Source organism: Eucyclogobius newberryi, unplaced genomic scaffold (assembly GCF_026437365.1).
Source record: "Eucyclogobius newberryi isolate DKJ021-1_F unplaced genomic scaffold, fEucNew1.0.hap1 SCAF_13, whole genome shotgun sequence".
NCBI lineage: Eukaryota > Metazoa > Chordata > Actinopteri > Gobiiformes > Gobiidae > Eucyclogobius > Eucyclogobius newberryi.
The window spans coordinates 3,392,585-3,412,360 of NW_027315757.1; the positions used below are offsets into that span (position 1 = coordinate 3,392,585).

The following is a 19,776-nucleotide window of genomic DNA, read 5'->3' on the forward strand; positions in this document are numbered from 1 at the left end:
CGAATGTGAGGAGGAGAGACCGAGTGTGAGGAGGAGAGACCGAGAGTGAGGAGGAGAGACTGAGTGTGAGGAGGAGTGTGAGGAGGAGAGACTGAGTGTGAGGAGGAGAGACCGAGTGTGAGGAGGAGAGACAGAGAGTGAGGAGGAGAGACCGAGAGTGAGGAGGAGAGACCGAGTGTGAGGAGGAGAGACCGAGTGTGAGGAGGAGAGACCGAGAGTGAGGAGGAGAGACCGAGTGTGAGGAGGAGAGACCGAGTGTGAGGAGGAGAGACCGAGTGTGAGGAGAAGAGGAACCAAGTGTGAGGAGAAGAGGAACCAAGTGTGAGGAGGAGAGACCGAGTGTGAGGAGGAGAGACCGAGTGTGAGGAGGAGAGACCGAGTGTGAGGAGGAGAGACCGAGAGTGAGGAGGAGAGACTGAGTGTGAGGAGGAGTGTGAGGAGGAGAGACTGAGTGTGAGGAGGAGAGACCGAGAGTGAGGAGGAGAGACCGAGTGTGAGGAGGAGAGACCGAGTGTGAGGAGGAGAGACTGAGTGTGAGGAGGAGTGTGAGGAGGAGAGACTGAGTGTGAGGAGAAGAGGAACCGAGTGTGAGGAGGAGAGACCGAGTGTGAGGAGGAGAGGAACCGAGTGTGAGGAGGAGAGACCGAGTGTGAGGAGGAGAGACCGAGTGTGAGGAGGAGAGACCGAGTGTGAGGAGGAGAGACCGAGTGTGAGGAGGAGAGACCGAGAGTGAGGAGGAGAGACCGAGTGTGAGGAGGAGAGACCGAGTGTGAGGAGGAGAGACCGAGTGTGAGGAGGAGACCGAGTGTGAGGAGGAGAGACTAAGTGTGAGGAGGAGTGTGAGGAGGAGAGACTGAGTGTGAGGAGAAGAGGAACCGAGTGTGAGGAGGAGAGACCGAGTGTGAGGAGGAGAGACCGAGTGTGAGGAGGAGAGACCGAGTGTGAGGAGGAGAGACTGAGTGTGAGGAGGAGTGTGAGGAGGAGAGACTGAGTGTGAGGAGGAGAGGAACCGAGTGTGAGGAGGAGAGGAACCGAGTGTGAGGAGGAGAGACAGAGTGTGAGGAGGAGAGACCGAGTGTGAGGAGGAGTGTGAGGAGGAGAGACTGAGTGTGAGGAGGAGAGACCGAGAGTGAGGAGGAGAGACCTAGTGTGAGGAGGAGAGACCGAATGTGAGGAGGAGAGACCGAGTGTGAGGAGGAGAGACCGAGAGTGAGGAGGAGAGACTGAGTGTGAGGAGGAGAGACCGAGTGTGAGGAGGAGAGACCGAGTGTGAGGAGGAGAGACCGAATGTGAGGAGGAGAGACCGAGTGTGAGGAGGAGAGACCGAGAGTGAGGAGGAGAGACTGAGTGTGAGGAGGAGTGTGAGGAGGAGAGACTGAGTGTGAGGAGGAGAGACCGAGAGTGAGGAGGAGAGACCTAGTGTGAGGAGGAGAGACTGAGTGTGAGGAGGAGTGTGAGGAGGAGAGACTGAGTGTGAGGAGAAGAGGAACCGAGTGTGAGGAGGAGAGACCGAGTGTGAGGAGGAGTGTGAGGAGGAGAGACTGAGTGTGAGGAGGAGAGACCGAGAGTGAGGAGGAGAGACCTAGTGTGAGGAGGAGAGACCGAATGTGAGGAGGAGAGACCGAGTGTGAGGAGGAGAGACCGAGAGTGAGGAGGAGAGACCGAGTGTGAGGAGGAGAGACCGAGTGTGAGGAGGAGAGACCGAGTGTGAGGAGGAGAGACCGAGTGTGAGGAGGAGAGACCGAGTGTGAGGAGGAGAGACCGAGAGTGAGGAGGAGAGACTGAGTGTGAGGAGGAGTGTGAGGAGGAGAGACTGAGTGTGAGGAGGAGAGACCGAGAGTGAGGAGGAGAGACCTAGTGTGAGGAGGAGAGACTGAGTGTGAGGAGGAGTGTGAGGAGGAGAGACTGAGTGTGAGGAGAAGAGGAACCGAGTGTGAGGAGGAGAGACCGAGTGTGAGGAGGAGAGACTGAGTGTGAGGAGGAGAGACTGAGTGTGAGGAGGAGAGGAACCGAGTGTGAGGAGGAGAGACCGAGTGTGAGGAGGAGAGACTGAGTGTGAGGAGGAGAGGAACCGAGTGTGAGGAGGAGAGACCGAGTGTGAGGAGGAGAGACCGAGTGTGAGGAGGAGAGACCGAGTGTGAGGAGGAGAGACCGAGTGTGAGGAGGAGAGACCGAGTGTGAGGAGGAGAGACCGAGTGTGAGGAGAAGAGGAACCGAGTGTCAGGAGGAGAGACCGAGTGTGAGGAGGAGAGACCGAGTGTGAGGAGGAGAGACCGAGTGTGAGGAGGAGAGACCGAATGTGAGGAGGAGAGACCGAGTGTGAGGAGGAGAGACCGAGAGTGAGGAGGAGAGACTGAGTGTGAGGAGGAGTGTGAGGAGGAGAGACCGAGTGTGAGGAGGAGAGACCGAGTGTGAGGAGGAGAGACAGAGAGTGAGGAGGAGAGACAGAGAGTGAGGAGGAGAGACCGAGTGTGAGGAGGAGAGACCGAGTGTGAGGAGGAGAGACCGAGAGTGAGGAGGAGAGACCGAGTGTGAGGAGGAGAGACCGAGTGTGAGGAGAAGAGGAACCAAGTGTGAGGAGAAGAGGAACCAAGTGTGAGGAGGAGAGACCGAGTGTGAGGAGGAGAGACCGAGTGTGAGGAGGAGAGACCGAGTGTGAGGAGGAGAGACCGAGTGTGAGGAGGAGAGACCGAGAGTGAGGAGGAGAGACCGAATGTGAGGAGGAGAGACCAAGTGTAAGGAGGAGAGACCGAGTGTGAGGAGGAGAGACCGAGAGTGAGGAGGAGAGACTGAGTGTGAGGAGGAGTGTGAGGAGGAGAGACTGAGTGTGAGGAGGAGAGACCGAGAGTGAGGAGGAGAGACCGAGTGTGAGGAGGAGAGACCGAGTGTGAGGAGGAGTGTGAGGAGGAGAGACTGAGTGTGAGGAGGAGAGGAACCGAGTGTGAGGAGGAGAGACCGAGTGTGAGGAGGAGAGGAACCGAGTGTGAGGAGGAGAGACCGAGTGTGAGGAGGAGAGACCGAGTGTGAGGAGGAGAGACCGAGTGTGAGGAGGAGAGACCGAGAGTGAGGAGGAGAGACCGAGTGTGAGGAGGAGAGACCGAGTGTGAGGAGGAGAGACCGAGTGTGAGGAGGAGACCGAGTGTGAGGAGGAGAGACTAAGTGTGAGGAGGAGTGTGAGGAGGAGAGACTGAGTGTGAGGAGAAGAGGAACCGAGTGTGAGGAGGAGAGACCGAGTGTGAGGAGGAGAGACCGAGTGTGAGGAGGAGAGACCGAGTGTGAGGAGGAGAGACCGAGTGTGAGGAGGAGAGACCGAGAGTGAGGAGGAGAGACCGAGTGTGAGGAGGAGAGACCGAGAGTGAGGAGGAGAGACCGAGTGTGAGGAGGAGAGGCCGAGTGTGAGGAGGAGAGGCCGAGAGTGAGGAGGAGAGACCGAGAGTGAGGAGGAGAGGCCGACTGTGAGGAGGAGACCGAGAGTGAGGAGGAGAGACCGAGTGTGAGGAGGAGAGACCGAGTGTGAGGAGGAGAGACCGAGTGTGAGGAGGAGAGACCGAGTGTGAGGAGGAGAGACCGAGAGTGAGGAGGAGAGACCGAGTGTGAGGAGGAGAGACCGAGTGTGAGGAGGAGAGACCGAGTGTGAGGAGGAGAGACCGAGTGTGAGGAGGAGAGACCGAGAGTGAGGAGGAGAGACCGAGTGTGAGGAGGAGAGACCGAGTGTGAGGAGGAGAGACTGAGTGTGAGGAGGAGAGACCGAGTGTGAGGAGGAGTGTGAGGAGGAGAGACTGAGTGTGAGGAGGAGAGGAACCGAGTGTGAGGAGGAGAGACAGAGTGTGAGGAGGAGAGACCGAGTGTGAGGAGGAGTGTGAGGAGGAGAGACTGAGTGTGAGGAGGAGAGACCGAGTGTGAGGAGGAGAGACCGAGTGTGAGGAGGAGAGACCGAGAGTGAGGAGGAGAGACCGAGAGTGAGGAGGAGAGACCGAATGTGAGGAGGAGAGACCGAATGTGAGGAGGAGAGACCGAGTGTGAGGAGGAGAGACCGAGAGTGAGGAGGAGAGACTGAGTGTGAGGAGGAGTGTGAGGAGGAGAGACTGAGTGTGAGGAGGAGAGACCGAGAGTGAGGAGGAGAGACCTAGTGTGAGGAGGAGAGACCGAGAGTGAGGAGGAGAGACCGAGTGTGAGGAGGAGAGACTGAGTGTGAGGAGGAGTGTGAGGAGGAGAGACTGAGTGTGAGGAGAAGAGGAACCGAGTGTGAGGAGGAGAGACCGAGTGTGAGGAGGAGAGACTGAGTGTGAGGAGGAGAGGAACCGAGTGTGAGGAGGAGAGGAACCGAGTGTGAGGAGGAGAGACCGAGTGTGAGGAGGAGAGACCGAGTGTGAGGAGGAGAGACCGAGTGTGAGGAGGAGAGACCGAGTGTGAGGAGGAGAGACCGAGTGTGAGGAGAAGAGGAACCGAGTGTCAGGAGGAGAGACCGAGTGTGAGGAGGAGAGACCGAGTGTGAGGAGGAGAGACCGAGTGTGAGGAGGAGAGACCGAATGTGAGGAGGAGAGACCGAGTGTGAGGAGGAGAGACCGAGAGTGAGGAGGAGAGACTGAGTGTGAGGAGGAGTGTGAGGAGGAGAGACCGAGTGTGAGGAGGATAGACCGAGTGTGAGGAGGAGAGACCGAGAGTGAGGAGGAGAGACCGAGTGTGAGGAGGAGAGACCGAGTGTGAGGAGGAGAGACCGAGTGTGAGGAGAAGAGGAACCAAGTGTGAGGAGAAGAGGAACCAAGTGTGAGGAGGAGAGACCGAGTGTGAGGAGGAGAGACCGAGTGTGAGGAGGAGAGACCGAGTGTGAGGAGGAGAGACCGAGTGTGAGGAGGAGAGACCGAGAGTGAGGAGGAGAGACCGAATGTGAGGAGGAGAGACCAAGTGTAAGGAGGAGAGACCGAGTGTGAGGAGGAGAGACCGAGAGTGAGGAGGAGAGACTGAGTGTGAGGAGGAGTGTGAGGAGGAGAGACTGAGTGTGAGGAGGAGAGACCGAGAGTGAGGAGGAGAGACCGAGTGTGAGGAGGAGAGACTGAGTGTGAGGAGGAGTGTGAGGAGGAGAGACTGAGTGTGAGGAGGAGAGGAACCGAGTGTGAGGAGGAGAGACCGAGTGTGAGGAGGAGAGGAACCGAGTGTGAGGAGGAGAGACCGAGTGTGAGGAGGAGAGACCGAGTGTGAGGAGGAGAGACCGAGTGTGAGGAGAAGAGGAACCGAGTGTGAGGAGAAGAGGAACCGAGTGTGAGGAGAAGAGGAACCGAGTGTGAGGAGGAGAGACCGAGTGTGAGGAGGAGAGACCGAGTGTGAGGAGGAGAGACCGAGTGTGAGGAGGAGAGACCGAGTGTGAGGAGGAGAGACCGAGAGTGAGGAGGAGAGACCGAGTGTGAGGAGGAGAGACCGAGTGTGAGGAGGAGAGACCGAGTGTGAGGAGGAGACCGAGTGTGAGGAGGAGAGACTAAGTGTGAGGAGGAGTGTGAGGAGGAGAGACTGAGTGTGAGGAGAAGAGGAACCGAGTGTGAGGAGGAGAGACCGAGTGTGAGGAGGAGAGACCGAGTGTGAGGAGGAGAGACCGAGTGTGAGGAGGAGAGACCGAGTGTGAGGAGGAGAGACTGAGTGTGAGGAGGAGTGTGAGGAGGAGAGACTGAGTGTGAGGAGGAGAGGAACCGAGTGTGAGGAGGAGAGACCGAGTGTGAGGAGGAGAGACCGAGTGTGAGGAGGAGAGACCGAGTGTGAGGAGGAGAGACCGAGTGTGAGGAGAAGAGGAACCGAGTGTCAGGAGGAGAGACCGAGTGTGAGGAGGAGAGACCGAGTGTGAGGAGGAGAGACCGAGTGTGAGGAGGAGAGACCGAGTGTGAGGAGGAGAGACCGAAAGTGAGGAGGAGAGACCGAGTGTGAGGAGGAAAGACCGAGTGTGAGGAGGAGAGACCGAGTGTGAGGAGGAGTGTGAGGAGGAGTGTGAGGAGGAGAGACTGAGTGTGAGGAGGAGAGACCGAGTGTGAGGAGGAGAGACCGAGTGTGAGGAGGAGAGACTGAGTGTGAGGAGAAGAGGAACCGAGTGTGAGGAGGAGAGACCGAGTGTGAGGAGGAGAGACAGAGAGTGAGGAGGAGAGACCGAGAGTGAGGAGGAGAGACCGAGTGTGAGGAGGAGAGACCGAGAGTGAGGAGGAGAGACCGAGTGTGAGGAGGAGAGACCGAGTGTGAGGAGGAGACCGAGTGTGAGGAGGAGAGACCGAGTGTGAGGAGGAGAGACCGAGTGTGAGGAGGAGAGACCGAGTGTGAGGAGGAGAGACCGAGAGTGAGGAGGAGAGACCGAGTGTGAGGAGGAGAGACCGAGTGTGAGGAGGAGAGACCGAGTGTGAGGAGGAGAGACCGAGTGTGAGGAGGAGAGACCGAGTGTGAGGAGGAGAGACCGAGTGTGAGGAGGAGAGACTAAGTGTGAGGAGGAGAGACCGAGTGTGAGGAGGAGAGACCGAGTGTGAGGAGGAGAGACAGAGTGTGAGGAGGAGTGTGAGGAGGAGAGACCGAGTGTGAGGAGGAGAGACTGAGTGTGAGGAGGAGAGACTGAGTGTGAGGAGGAGAGGAACCGAGTGTGAGGAGGAGAGACCAAGTGTGAGGAGGAGAGACCGAGTGTGAGGAGGAGAGACCGAGTGTGAGGAGGAGAGACAGAGTGTGAGGAGGAGAGACAGAGTGTGAGGAGGAGAGACAGAGTGTGAGGAGGAGAGACCGAGTGTGAGGAGGAGAGACAGAGAGTGAGGAGGAGAGACCGAGTGTGAGGAGGAGAGACAGAGTGTGAGGAGGAGAGACAGAGTGTGAGGAGGAGAGACAGAGTGTGAGGAGGAGAGACAGAGTGTGAGGAGGAGAGACAGAGTGTGAGGAGGAGAGACAGAGTGTGAGGAGGAGAGACCGAGTGTGAGGAGGAGAGACAGAGAGTGAGGAGGAGAGACCGAGTGTGAGGAGGAGAGACAGAGTGTGAGGAGGAGAGACAGAGTGTGAGGAGGAGAGACAGAGTGTGAGGAGGAGAGACCGAGTGTGAGGAGGAGAGACTGAGTGTGAGGAGGAGAGTGAGGAGGAGAGACCGAGAGTGAGGAGGAGAGACCGAGTGTGAGGAGGAGAGACCGAGTGTGAGGAGGAGAGACCGAGTGTGAGGAGGAGAGACCGAGAGTGAGGAGGAGAGACCGAATGTGAGGAGGAGAGACCAAGTGTAAGGAGGAGAGACCGAGTGTGAGGAGGAGAGACCGAGAGTGAGGAGGAGAGACTGAGTGTGAGGAGGAGTGTGAGGAGGAGAGACTGAGTGTGAGGAGGAGAGACCGAGAGTGAGGAGGAGAGACCGAGTGTGAGGAGGAGAGACTGAGTGTGAGGAGGAGTGTGAGGAGGAGAGACTGAGTGTGAGGAGGAGAGGAACCGAGTGTGAGGAGGAGAGACCGAGTGTGAGGAGGAGAGGAACCGAGTGTGAGGAGGAGAGACCGAGTGTGAGGAGGAGAGACCGAGTGTGAGGAGGAGAGACCGAGTGTGAGGAGAAGAGGAACCGAGTGTGAGGAGAAGAGGAACCGAGTGTGAGGAGAAGAGGAACCGAGTGTGAGGAGGAGAGACCGAGTGTGAGGAGGAGAGACCGAGTGTGAGGAGGAGAGACCGAGTGTGAGGAGGAGAGACCGAGTGTGAGGAGGAGAGACCGAGAGTGAGGAGGAGAGACCGAGTGTGAGGAGGAGAGACCGAGTGTGAGGAGGAGAGACCGAGTGTGAGGAGGAGACCGAGTGTGAGGAGGAGAGACTAAGTGTGAGGAGGAGTGTGAGGAGGAGAGACTGAGTGTGAGGAGAAGAGGAACCGAGTGTGAGGAGGAGAGACCGAGTGTGAGGAGGAGAGACCGAGTGTGAGGAGGAGAGACCGAGTGTGAGGAGGAGAGACCGAGTGTGAGGAGGAGAGACTGAGTGTGAGGAGGAGTGTGAGGAGGAGAGACTGAGTGTGAGGAGGAGAGGAACCGAGTGTGAGGAGGAGAGACCGAGTGTGAGGAGGAGAGACCGAGTGTGAGGAGGAGTGTGAGGAGGAGAGACTGAGTGTGAGGAGGAGAGACCGAGTGTGAGGAGGAGAGACCGAGTGTGAGGAGGAGAGACCGAGAGTGAGGAGGAGAGACCGAATGTGAGGAGGAGAGACCGAATGTGAGGAGGAGAGACCGAGTGTGAGGAGGAGAGACCGAGAGTGAGGAGGAGAGACTGAGTGTGAGGAGGAGTGTGAGGAGGAGAGACTGAGTGTGAGGAGGAGAGACCGAGAGTGAGGAGGAGAGACCTAGTGTGAGGAGGAGAGACCGAGAGTGAGGAGGAGAGACCGAGTGTGAGGAGGAGAGACTGAGTGTGAGGAGGAGTGTGAGGAGGAGAGACTGAGTGTGAGGAGAAGAGGAACCGAGTGTGAGGAGGAGAGACCGAGTGTGAGGAGGAGAGGAACCGAGTGTGAGGAGGAGAGACCGAGTGTGAGGAGGAGAGACTGAGTGTGAGGAGGAGAGGAACCGAGTGTGAGGAGGAGAGACCGAGTGTGAGGAGGAGAGACCGAGTGTGAGGAGGAGAGACCGAGTGTGAGGAGGAGAGACCGAGTGTGAGGAGAAGAGGAACCGAGTGTCAGGAGGAGAGACCGAGTGTGAGGAGGAGAGACCGAGTGTGAGGAGGAGAGACCGAGTGTGAGGAGGAGAGACCGAGTGTGAGGAGGAGAGACCGAAAGTGAGGAGGAGAGACCGAGTGTGAGGAGGAGAGACCGAGTGTGAGGAGGAGAGACCGAGTGTGAGGAGGAGTGTGAGGAGGAGAGACTGAGTGTGAGGAGGAGAGACCGAGTGTGAGGAGGAGAGACCGAGTGTGAGGAGGAGAGACTGAGTGTGAGGAGAAGAGGAACCGAGTGTGAGGAGGAGAGACCGAGTGTGAGGAGGAGAGACAGAGAGTGAGGAGGAGAGACCGAGAGTGAGGAGGAGAGACCGAGTGTGAGGAGGAGAGACCGAGTGTGAGGAGGAGACCGAGTGTGAGGAGGAGAGACCGAGTGTGAGGAGGAGAGACCGAGTGTGAGGAGGAGAGACCGAGTGTGAGGAGGAGAGACCGAGAGTGAGGAGGAGAGACCGAGTGTGAGGAGGAGAGACCGAGTGTGAGGAGGAGAGACCGAGTGTGAGGAGGAGAGACCGAGTGTGAGGAGGAGAGACCGAGTGTGAGGAGGAGAGACCGAGTGTGAGGAGGAGAGACTAAGTGTGAGGAGGGGAGACCGAGTGTGAGGAGGAGAGACCGAGTGTGAGGAGGAGAGACAGAGTGTGAGGAGGAGTGTGAGGAGGAGAGACCGAGTGTGAGGAGGAGAGACTGAGTGTGAGGAGGAGAGACTGAGTGTGAGGAGGAGAGGAACCGAGTGTGAGGAGGAGAGACCGAGTGTGAGGAGGAGAGACCGAGTGTGAGGAGGAGAGACCGAGTGTGAGGAGGAGAGACAGAGTGTGAGGAGGAGAGACAGAGTGTGAGGAGGAGAGACAGAGTGTGAGGAGGAGAGACCGAGTGTGAGGAGGAGAGACAGAGAGTGAGGAGGAGAGACCGAGTGTGAGGAGGAGAGACAGAGTGTGAGGAGGAGAGACAGAGTGTGAGGAGGAGAGACAGAGTGTGAGGAGGAGAGACCGAGTGTGAGGAGGAGAGACTGAGTGTGAGGAGGAGAGTGAGGAGGAGAGACCGAGAGTGAGGAGGAGAGACCGAGTGTGAGGAGGAGAGACTGAGTGTGAGGAGGAGAGACCGAGTGTGAGGAGGAGAGACAGAGTGTGAGGAGGAGAGACTGAGTGTGAGGAGGAGAGTGAGGAGGAGAGACCGAGTGTGATCTAAAATAGACTTTTGACCAAACATGAGGAAATATAGACTGAAGGATTCTACAGAGAATATTGATGAATAGTGTGGTTATTTGACATTTTGATTTAGTCATGTCTTTTCTATATAAATTATAGATAAATATATATAAAATATGAATTGATGATCATGTTATGATTGGATTTTTCATTACAGCAAAATGTTGTGAACTGCAGAAGATCAAACATGAACATTTCCCTCTGTTTGTGATGTTTGAGTGACAGAAGTACCATGTTACTGGGGTCGGACATCAGCTTGTTCAGAGCAGGATGATTGTAGCCTGAAACCAAACAGAACATGAGAGATCACACACGGATCACACACGGATCACACACGGATCACACACGGATCACACACGGATCACACACGGATCACACACGGATCACACACGGATCACACACACGGATCACACACACGGATCACACACACGAATCTCACACGGATCACACACGGATCACACACACGGATCACACACACGGATCACACACGGATCACACACACGGATCACACACACGAATCTCACACGGATCACACACGGATCACACACACGGATCACACACGGATCACACACACGGATCACACACACGAATCTCACACGGATCACACACGGATCACACACACGGATCACACACGGATCACACACGGATCACACACACGGATCACACACGGATCACACACGGATCACACACGGATCACACACACGGATCACACACGGATCACACACGGATCACACACGGATCACACACACGGATCACACACGGATCACACACGGATCACACACAGATCACACACACGGATCACACACGGATCACACACACGGATCACACACACGAATCACACACACGAATCACACACAAATCTCACACAAATCTCACACGGATCACACACGGATCACACACGGATCACACACGGATCTCACACGGATCACACACACGGATCACACACGGATCACACACGGATCACACACACGGATCACACACACGAATCTCACACGGATCACACACGGATCACACACGGATCACACACGGATCACACACACGGATCACACACGGATCACACACGGATCACACACACGGATCACACACACGAATCTCACACGGATCACACACGGATCACACACACGGATCACACACACGGATCACACACGGATCACACACACGGATCACACACACGAATCTCACACGGATCACACACGGATCACACACACGGATCACACACACGGATCACACACGGATCACACACACGGATCACACACGGATCACACACACGGATCACACACACGAATCTCACACGGATCACACACGGATCACACACGGATCACACACACGGATCACACACACGAATCTCACACGGATCACACACGGATCACACACGGATCACACACGGATCACACACGGATCACACACACGGATCACACACACGGATCACACACACGGATCACACACGGATCACACACGGATCACACACGGATCACACACGGATCACACACGGATCACACACGGATCACACACACGGATCACACATCTGGAGGTGTTAGAGGATGATCTGGAGGGTGTTGGAGGATGATCTGGAGGTGTTAGAGGATGATCTGGAGGATGTTAGATCTGGAGGATGTTAGAGGATGATCTGGAGGATGTTAGATCTGGAGGATGTTAGAGGATGATCTGGAGGGTGTTGGAGGATGATCTGGAAGGTGTTAGAGGCAGAGGTCCTGGACTCACCAATGGGGATGGAGGAGATCTGGGTGTACACGTCTAACATGCGGTTCCCGTCCACGTCCACCAGGTAGTTCCCTCGGCTCTCCTCGTAGTTACAGAAGAAGTTTATGGCTGCCACATTCTGTGGACACATGTCTGAGTGTGAGGAAGACCAGACAGCTCGTCTCCATGGAGATGTCAGTGCTTAGCCTGGGTCATTAGTCCACAGTAAGATTGGCTGATCAGTTCTTTATCCACGAGGGGGAGTTTGTAACGCTAAAAACACCGTCGACCAGAAAGACTTAAGTCTGGCACGATGACGTGTTTGTTTCCACAGACGTCACATTCATATTATGGATCTCCACATTACAAAGCTAAATATGGTTCTATGAGTCCTGGAGGCGCCTCCATCAGAGGCGGTTGATTTAAAATAGAATAGGTAAATTGTGAAAATAATTAGGCCTCTTAGAATACCCTTTACATATGTTCTAATAATATTTATTATAATATAAACGTGGCGTAAATGTTAGAGTTCTGGACCCCGGCTTGTGGAAATGTTCTTGAACTGGACCTGGGTGAAAGTTTATTATTAAGGCCGCAGTTATTTTATTACTTGGTTTATGGATTTTTAAATGAAATATATTGCACAGGCGGACGGAATATAAATATAATTTCAATTTCAAAAGATGTTTTTTTCCAGGTTTGCCCAAAACGCACCACGGGAGGAGGGGGGTAACAGTAGATTTAGGGTGTTTTAGACAGACAGACCTGATGCTTAAGTGTGCACCCTCCTCCACCCACCCAGTCACAGCAAAACGCGCTAAAGAAAATGTTGTAAACAGGTTTAAAATGTGTATTTCGATATAAAGACGCGCAGCAGCAGGGAAACGGGCGCACGCGCTCTCGCCAGGACCGCGCAGCTCGCAGTCAGACTTCCACAGGACTTTGGCGAGAAATGCTTCACGCGCTCTTGTCTTTTGACTTAGTACCGCTCTTTACATTTGATTTAATGCTATTTTGCTTTGTCGGTGGTACTTTATAAAAAAAATAAAAAAATAAAATATTTATATTGTATAAATCAATAATCTAAGTGCGGCGGATCCGTAAACCAAGTAATAAAATAACTAAGGCCTAAAGTGCATATGACGTCGTCATGTTTCTCTAATTATGACTTTGTGCTGAACTAGAACCTGTGGAAAATCTAGATCATAGTTTTACAATCAAGTGGCACTTTCTGAGGAAAAACTGATCATAATAGTTACAGAAAGTAGCTCTGATGTGCAGTTTGAAAAGGCTTACAAACCTGTCTTGACCGGAGGCTAAACTTAGGGCCAGATATAGAAGAGCTGGTCAGCTGCACGACATTGAATTGGCACATGCAAATCTGGCAAGTAAATCATGTAAATGAGTTTACAGCGTGAGTAGAGGATGTAAAAGGTGCGTGTGCCTCTACTGCAGCGCTCAATAATGCCCAGGAACGCTTTTTGGACAACAGCACTACAAAGAATAAAGTTTAGAACATAAAACACAGAACAGGCACAAAACAGGACTAGAGAGAGAAATAAAACTATGGGCATCAACCAACAAGGGAAACACAATCAGGACACAAGCATTCAAATCAAACGATTATTTTTCCTTTCATGTTGATCCGCAGCGTTGCAGGATAAAGCAGAGCGTATTCCACGTTCTTTTCTATCTGGTGAGATTTCACCGGATCAAAAATCATTTCCCACTTAAGCCGAGTAGTAGTTGAAGAAAGACTTGGGGCTTGGTTGATCAGGGTTGGCCCGCAGTGAGACCTTTGGATGCAGATGGTCGGCAGTAGCAGTGCTCGTCTTCTGATCCGAAGGTCAGCAGTTCGAATATCGTTCTCTCCTTGTAGAGTGGTCAGAGGTCAGATCTGGCTTGATGTAAAGAGCTTTGAGTGCCTGGAAGGTAGAAAAGCGCTGGATAAAATGTGGAAATCACCTTTCAGCCATGACACTCTGTTCATCACGGAAGATGTGGAACTTCAGTATAAAAGGTCTTGGACGCTGGTGTGGGAGCCAGGAAGCGATGTGCACAGTCAATCTTTATTTTCCCAGCTTTTGTTGGAGGTTTTATATAGTCAGGTCTCCATAAACTTGACCACATCTTTACCTTCAGTGTTCTCTGGAATGCCAACAACCCGGATATTACATCTGCGTCCTCGGTTCTCCAGGTTTGTCAGTTTGTCAGGTTTGTTTCTTTCAAATCAGAGATCTCACTCTCGGCTGCTGGGGCTCGGCTTTCAAGTTCGCCAGCCTTGGATTTCAAATTCTGCATTTCCACCAGGGCCGTGTATGTCTTTGCGTCTCCCGTAAAGCTGTCATAATCACCGGGTCTGCTTTAATGGAGCTGGGGCATGAAGGGGCCGGAGCAGGGGCCGAGCCTGAGCTGGATCCTGTGCCTGGGCTCGGCTGGTGCTGCTGCAGAGCTAGCTAGCTTGGATGTAGCATTGCCAGCCTGGTTTTTCTTGTCGTCATTTTAGCTCCTGAAAGTGCCCAGAGTCATTATGCCTGCTCCCCCGTAGAAACATGGGGTCTTCCCGGGTGAACTCGTGATAAATAAGAATAAAACCATTGGATTTGACCAAAGCCAGACAAACGCAACTCAGCTAGGCCATCATCCCGTTCAACATTCCATAGATACATACAATACAGTACTCTAGGTATGTTTTTAACAAAGCAACAAAAAGCTCAAAAAGTGTGACCGATCTAGCGAATAGCATTCAGTGGTCTGACATGTCCCTGTTCCTCAAGTTTGTGACTGACTTAAGGAATTGAACTTAACGATGGATAAAATAAAGTTCAGTCAGACAGAAATGGCCAGATATAAATGTTCTGTACATTTAGGTCTATTAATTGTCACGATTATTATCTTTTGGTTCTTACGTAATCGTATTGTGGCCTGAATAATCACTATTATGGATTAACCTCGACATCTTGACCTCCCGTCTCACCTGGATTTGTTCCAGTTGCTTGAGCAGCTCCTGCAGACAAAACACAGGGTTAAATTAGCCTGGATGCCCTGGAGGGGGGGGGGGGGGGGGGGGGGGGGGGAGTACCTGAGAACGGGGCCCTGGCACTTGGGTCTTCATGGAGGGCCCGTCATAGTCCCAGTCCATCTGAGCCTTAGGGGCCACCTTACTCACATGTCTGCAGCCTGAGGAGCACACACACACAAAGACAGACAGAGACACAGACAGAGACATTAAGAAATGGACAGTGTGGATTTGAAACGCATTATACATGACCTCCGTGTGTATGACCTCCGTGTGAATGACCTCCGCGTGTATGACCTCCGCGTGAATGACCTCCGCGTGTATGACCTCCGCGTGAATGACCTCCGCGAGAATGACCTCCGCGTGTATGACCTCCGGGTGAATGACCTCCGCGAGAATGACCTCCGCGTGTATGACCTCCGCGTGATTGACCTCCGCGTGAATGACCTCCGGGTGAATGACCTCCGGGTGAATGACCTCCGGGTGAATGACCTCCGGGTGAATGACCTCCGGGTGAATGACCTCCGGGTGTATGACCTCCGCGTGTATGACCTCCGCGTGAATGACCTCCGGGTGAATGACCTCCGGGAGAATGACCTCCGGGAGAATGACCTCCGGGTGAATGACCTCCGCGTGTATGACCTCCGCGTGTATGACCTCCGCGTGTATGACCTCCGCGTGATTGACCTCCGCGTGTATGACCTCCGCGTGTATGACCTCCGCGTGAATGACCTCCGCGTGATTGACCTCCGCGTGTATGACCTCCGCGTGAATGACCTCCGCGTGAATGACCTCCGCGTGATTGACCTCCGCGTGTATGACCTCCGCGTGAATGACCTCCGCGTGGATGACCTCCGCGTGTATGACCTCCGCGTGAATGACCTCCGCGTGAATGACCTCCGCGTGTATGACCTCCGCGTGAATGACCTCCGCGTGAATGACCTCCGCGTGAATGACCTCCGCGAGAATGACCTCCGCGTGTAAGACCTCCGCGTGTATGACCTCCGCGTGTATGACCTCCGCGTGTATGACCTCCGCGTGTATGACCTCCGCGTGAATGACCTCCGCGTGAATGACCTCCGCGTGAATGACCTCCGCGTGAATGACCTCCGTGTGATTGACCTCCGCGTGAATTGCCTCTTCAGTGACATCATGACGGCCCCTCCCATGTCCCTGTACTTAATGAGAGGAGGGGCTTATCCGGTCAGCAGGTTTAAATAGGAAGTCAATGGACCCGTTAAGATCAATCATGTTTTACAATGAACAAATTATAAAATGATGATCTACTTATGGAATGGTTCAATACCAAGTAGCTTCAAAAAGTCGAACATGTCTGTTTTTTGCAGAACACGTCTCCTTTAACCGTCCAGCTCGTGGGCTCTGCTTTACTGCTCGCTGCACAGACTGCAAGAGTGCAAAGTCCAGGACCAGACCAGAGCGTACCGGAGTCTCAAAAACATTTCCTCTGCCCCAGTTCATGATTAAGGTCAATACGATAAAATCAGGTAATCTTTATCGAGTCCAGTCAGATCTGGCTGTGACTGGAGGTCTGCCTCAACTCAACTCAACTCAACTCAACTCAACTCAACTCAACTCTTTTACAAAGTTGACTGGCAGCAGCTTTTGTATTATAGTCAGACTCTGCAGGTTAATAGGAAATAAATCTTCAATTTAGAGATATACATTTGAAACTTTCTGTAGATGATTTACCTGAATGTAAGAAATCTGTATTACAAGTTCATCATCATGTATTGTTTTCATATTTAAATGAGCAAATGTAAGTGTGTAAGTGCCGTCTCTGTCTCCATGGGAAAAAAATAATATGAAGTTACAATGTAAGTAAAACGAACATGTGAAGGTGCAGACTGGAAACTGTTGCTCTTTCCACTTGAAAGCATTTATGTTGAGAGAGCAAAAACAACAAATGGCCTGATTTCAAAGCCTTTAATTACAGCATGGCTCTTGATATAAAACATGCACAAAGATGAATATTAAACCATGTTCCTAACTGCTAGTTGAACATTGTGTCCGGGCCTTTTAAAACACAGACTCTTTTGAAAAAGGGTTGGGATATGCAGAAAGTGAGAGTGGAGAGTACCTGAGAGAGAGGCGTGCAGGCTGTGCAGCGAGCGGCCCAACTGGCGTTTCAGCAGCAGGGTCGCCATGGTGACAGGCAGAAGAAGCACACACCACCTGAGGACACACAGCAGTACATATAAGTACATCCATTTTCTACCGCTTGTCCCCTTTCGGGGTCGCGGGTGACTGGAGCCTATCCCAGTGACTTTGGGCCTTAGGCGGGGTACATCCTGGACAGTGGCCAACTTGTCGCAGGGTTAACACAGAGACATAGACATTACACTCTCACATTCATTCACTAGGGCCAATTTAGAGTCACCATTTTTGCCTCACACATGCATGTGTTTGGACGGTGGGAGGAGCCGGAGAACCCGGAGAGAACCCACGGTAACACGGGGAGAACATGCAGACCACACCCAGAGAGATCATGTGATGTTGGTCTAGTCCGGGAATCGAACCCATGATCTCCTTCTTGGGAGGCAAGAGCGCTAACTGTCTTTGCCACCGTGCACCCTATACTATGTACTTAATAATAACTGCTCGCCGCACAGACTACAAGAGTGCAAAGTCCAGGACGAGACCAGAGCGTACCTTAATAATAATAATAATATGTTGCCATAGTGTAAGACAATATTATTAATATTGTCCTTTTGTTGTAGCGCATTAGACCAAAGCCTCAGATATGTTGGCCGCTGTGCAGCAAGAATGAGCAGAAATCAAGCTGCGCTGCCCAACGATGAGTAAGATGTGACATAGAAATGAATACAATAAGTCTATTCATGAAAATCTTGTCAGGCCTGAGTAAGTGAACCTGATCCAACTGTGAAGGGCAAACTCAACTGTCCAATCAGAGCACTCCTTCAAGGGCAGAGTCTGGGTAAACTCGGGATTAGGGGCGTGCCCGCCTTGTACCAGTGTTTCAAGCAAAACGACTTAGGCCAGGGCCCATTGCTTGTTTTGGAGAGGAGCGTACATCTTCCACAAGACGCTGGGCTTTGGGTGGCTTTTGTGTCACGCCTGCTCCAACCAGGACATGCTAGACCCGGACATCCTAGACCAGGACATCCTAGACCAGGACATCCTAGACCAGGACATCCTAGACCAGGACATCCTAGACCAGGACATCCTAGACCAGGACATCCTAGACCAGGACATCCCTGACCAGGACATCCTAGACCAGGACATCCTAGACCAGGACATCCCAGACCAGGACATCCCTGACCAGGACATCCCAGACCCCTGAACAGGCCGGCCCCTGAACAGGCCGGCCCCTGATCAGGCCGGTCCCTGATCAGGCCGGTCCCTGAACAGGGCGGTCCCTGAACAGGGCGGTCCCAGAACAGGCCGGTCCCTGATCAGGCCGTCCCCCTGATCAGGGCCGTCCCAGACCAGGACATCCTAGACCAGGACATCCTAGACCATGACATCCTTGACCGGGCAGTGCGCAGCAGGCCGTGCACTGGAGCTGTGTAAAATGCCCCTGAACAGGCAGGGCCCTGAACAGGCAGGTTCAGGGCCCTGCCTGTTCAGGGCCCTGAACAGGCAGGGCCCTGAACAGGCAGGGCCCTGAACAGGCAGGGCCCTGAACAGGCAGGGCCCTGAACAGGCAGGGCCCTGAACAGGCAGGGCCCTGAACAGGCAGGGCCCTGAACAGGCAGGGCCCTGAACAGGCCTGCCCCTGAACAGGCCTGCCCCTGAACAGGCCTGCCCCTGAACAGGCCTGCCCCTGAACAGGCCTGCCCCTGAACAGGCCTGCCCCTGAACAGGCCTGCCCCTGAACAGGCCGTCCCCTGATCAGGGCCGTCCCCTGATCAGGGCCGTCCCCTGATCAGGGCCGTCCCCTGATCAGGGCCGTCCCCTGATCAGGGCCGTCCCCTGATCAGGCCGTCCCCTGATCAGGGCCGTCCCCTGATCAGGCCGTCCCCTGATCAGGGCCGTCCCCTGATCAGGGCCGTCCCCTGATCAGGGCCGTCCCCTGATCAGGCCGTCCCCTGATCAGGGCCGTCCCCTGATCAGGGCCGTCCCCTGATCAGGCCGTCCCCTGATCAGGGCCGTCCCCTGATCAGGGCCGTCCCCTGATCAGGGCCGTCCCCTGATCGGGCCGTCCCCTGATCAGGGCCGTCCCCTGATGGTAGCGAGAAGCCCCGGGTGGATGGTCTTCCTGTGGCGTGGAAAGTGCAGCGCAGGACAGAGCGGTTACATGACAGAACATCCAGAATTTGGCTGATTTCAGGATTATTCAACTCAGACTTTTGAGAAAACGTGCTTTGCGAAATGGGGCCCTGGTATTGTGGATAACCAAAGACTATATGTAAATATAGTCTTTGGTTATCTACCTAAACTATAGGTAAATTCTATTGACCTCGTCTACACAGCTTTCCAAATGATTATGCAAATGATATTTTTCTCTGATTTTTGCCAGTCAATATCCCACACCTCCCAATGACAACAGTATTTTGTTTTTAAAAATAAAAACTGAATATGCACCGAGTTTCAAACCATGTTATTGTAGAGAACTGAAACTGGTCATTTGTTAAATCAGTAGCATTAGCAGCTCATATTTAATACAATCAAAAGCCATTTCAAATCGAACCATCTGAAAAGTTCAAGTTACATGTGAAGATAGAGCACTGATTCGACAGGAGCGTCACAATTGTTGCATCCATTGAACTTGTGAGTTTGTGAGAGTTTCTGCTTGAATTTCTTTGCAGGATGTCAGAATATCCTCCCAGAGCTGCTGTTTGGATGTGACATTTTTTTATTGTTTATCATTGTTCATTGTTTCATGTTGCGATAGAAACCAAAGCAAGTTCCGATGTGTGAATTCTGTTCATTGGTAATGGCAATAAACCTCGTCTGATTCCAATTCTAAACTGCCTCTCGCCCTCATAGATCTTTGGCTTGAGGATGCTCCAAAGGTTCTCAATAGGTTTGAGGTCATTCATGTCCATAGCAGCTAGTGATGCAGAGGTGTTCCTTGAGCATGAGATGGTGCATCAGCCAGTGATGCAGAGGTGTTCCTTGAGCATGAGATGGTGCATCAGCCAGTGATGCAGAGGTGTTCCTTGAGCATGAGATGGTGCATCAGCCAGTGATGCAGAGGTGTTCCTTGAGC

At 53.4% G+C, this 19,776-nt stretch overlaps 1 protein-coding gene across 1 annotated transcript in view; it reads right to left on the reverse strand.

Moving 5' to 3' along the window:
- The window catches only part of abat (4-aminobutyrate aminotransferase), a 48,992-nt gene extending 32,196 nt beyond the window's left edge, over window positions 1-16,796 (reverse strand). The window contains exons 1-5 of the mRNA XM_072442346.1: window positions 16,681-16,796; window positions 14,646-14,743; window positions 14,541-14,570; window positions 11,585-11,702; window positions 10,094-10,143 (exon numbers count right to left, since the gene is read on the reverse strand). Coding sequence (XP_072298447.1) covers window positions 10,094-10,143; window positions 11,585-11,702; window positions 14,541-14,570; window positions 14,646-14,743; window positions 16,681-16,747 — 363 coding nt within the window. The 5' untranslated portion in view covers window positions 16,748-16,796. The remainder of the gene's footprint in view (window positions 1-10,093; window positions 10,144-11,584; window positions 11,703-14,540; window positions 14,571-14,645; window positions 14,744-16,680) is intronic.
- Window positions 16,797-19,776: the final 2,980 nt, after the last annotated feature.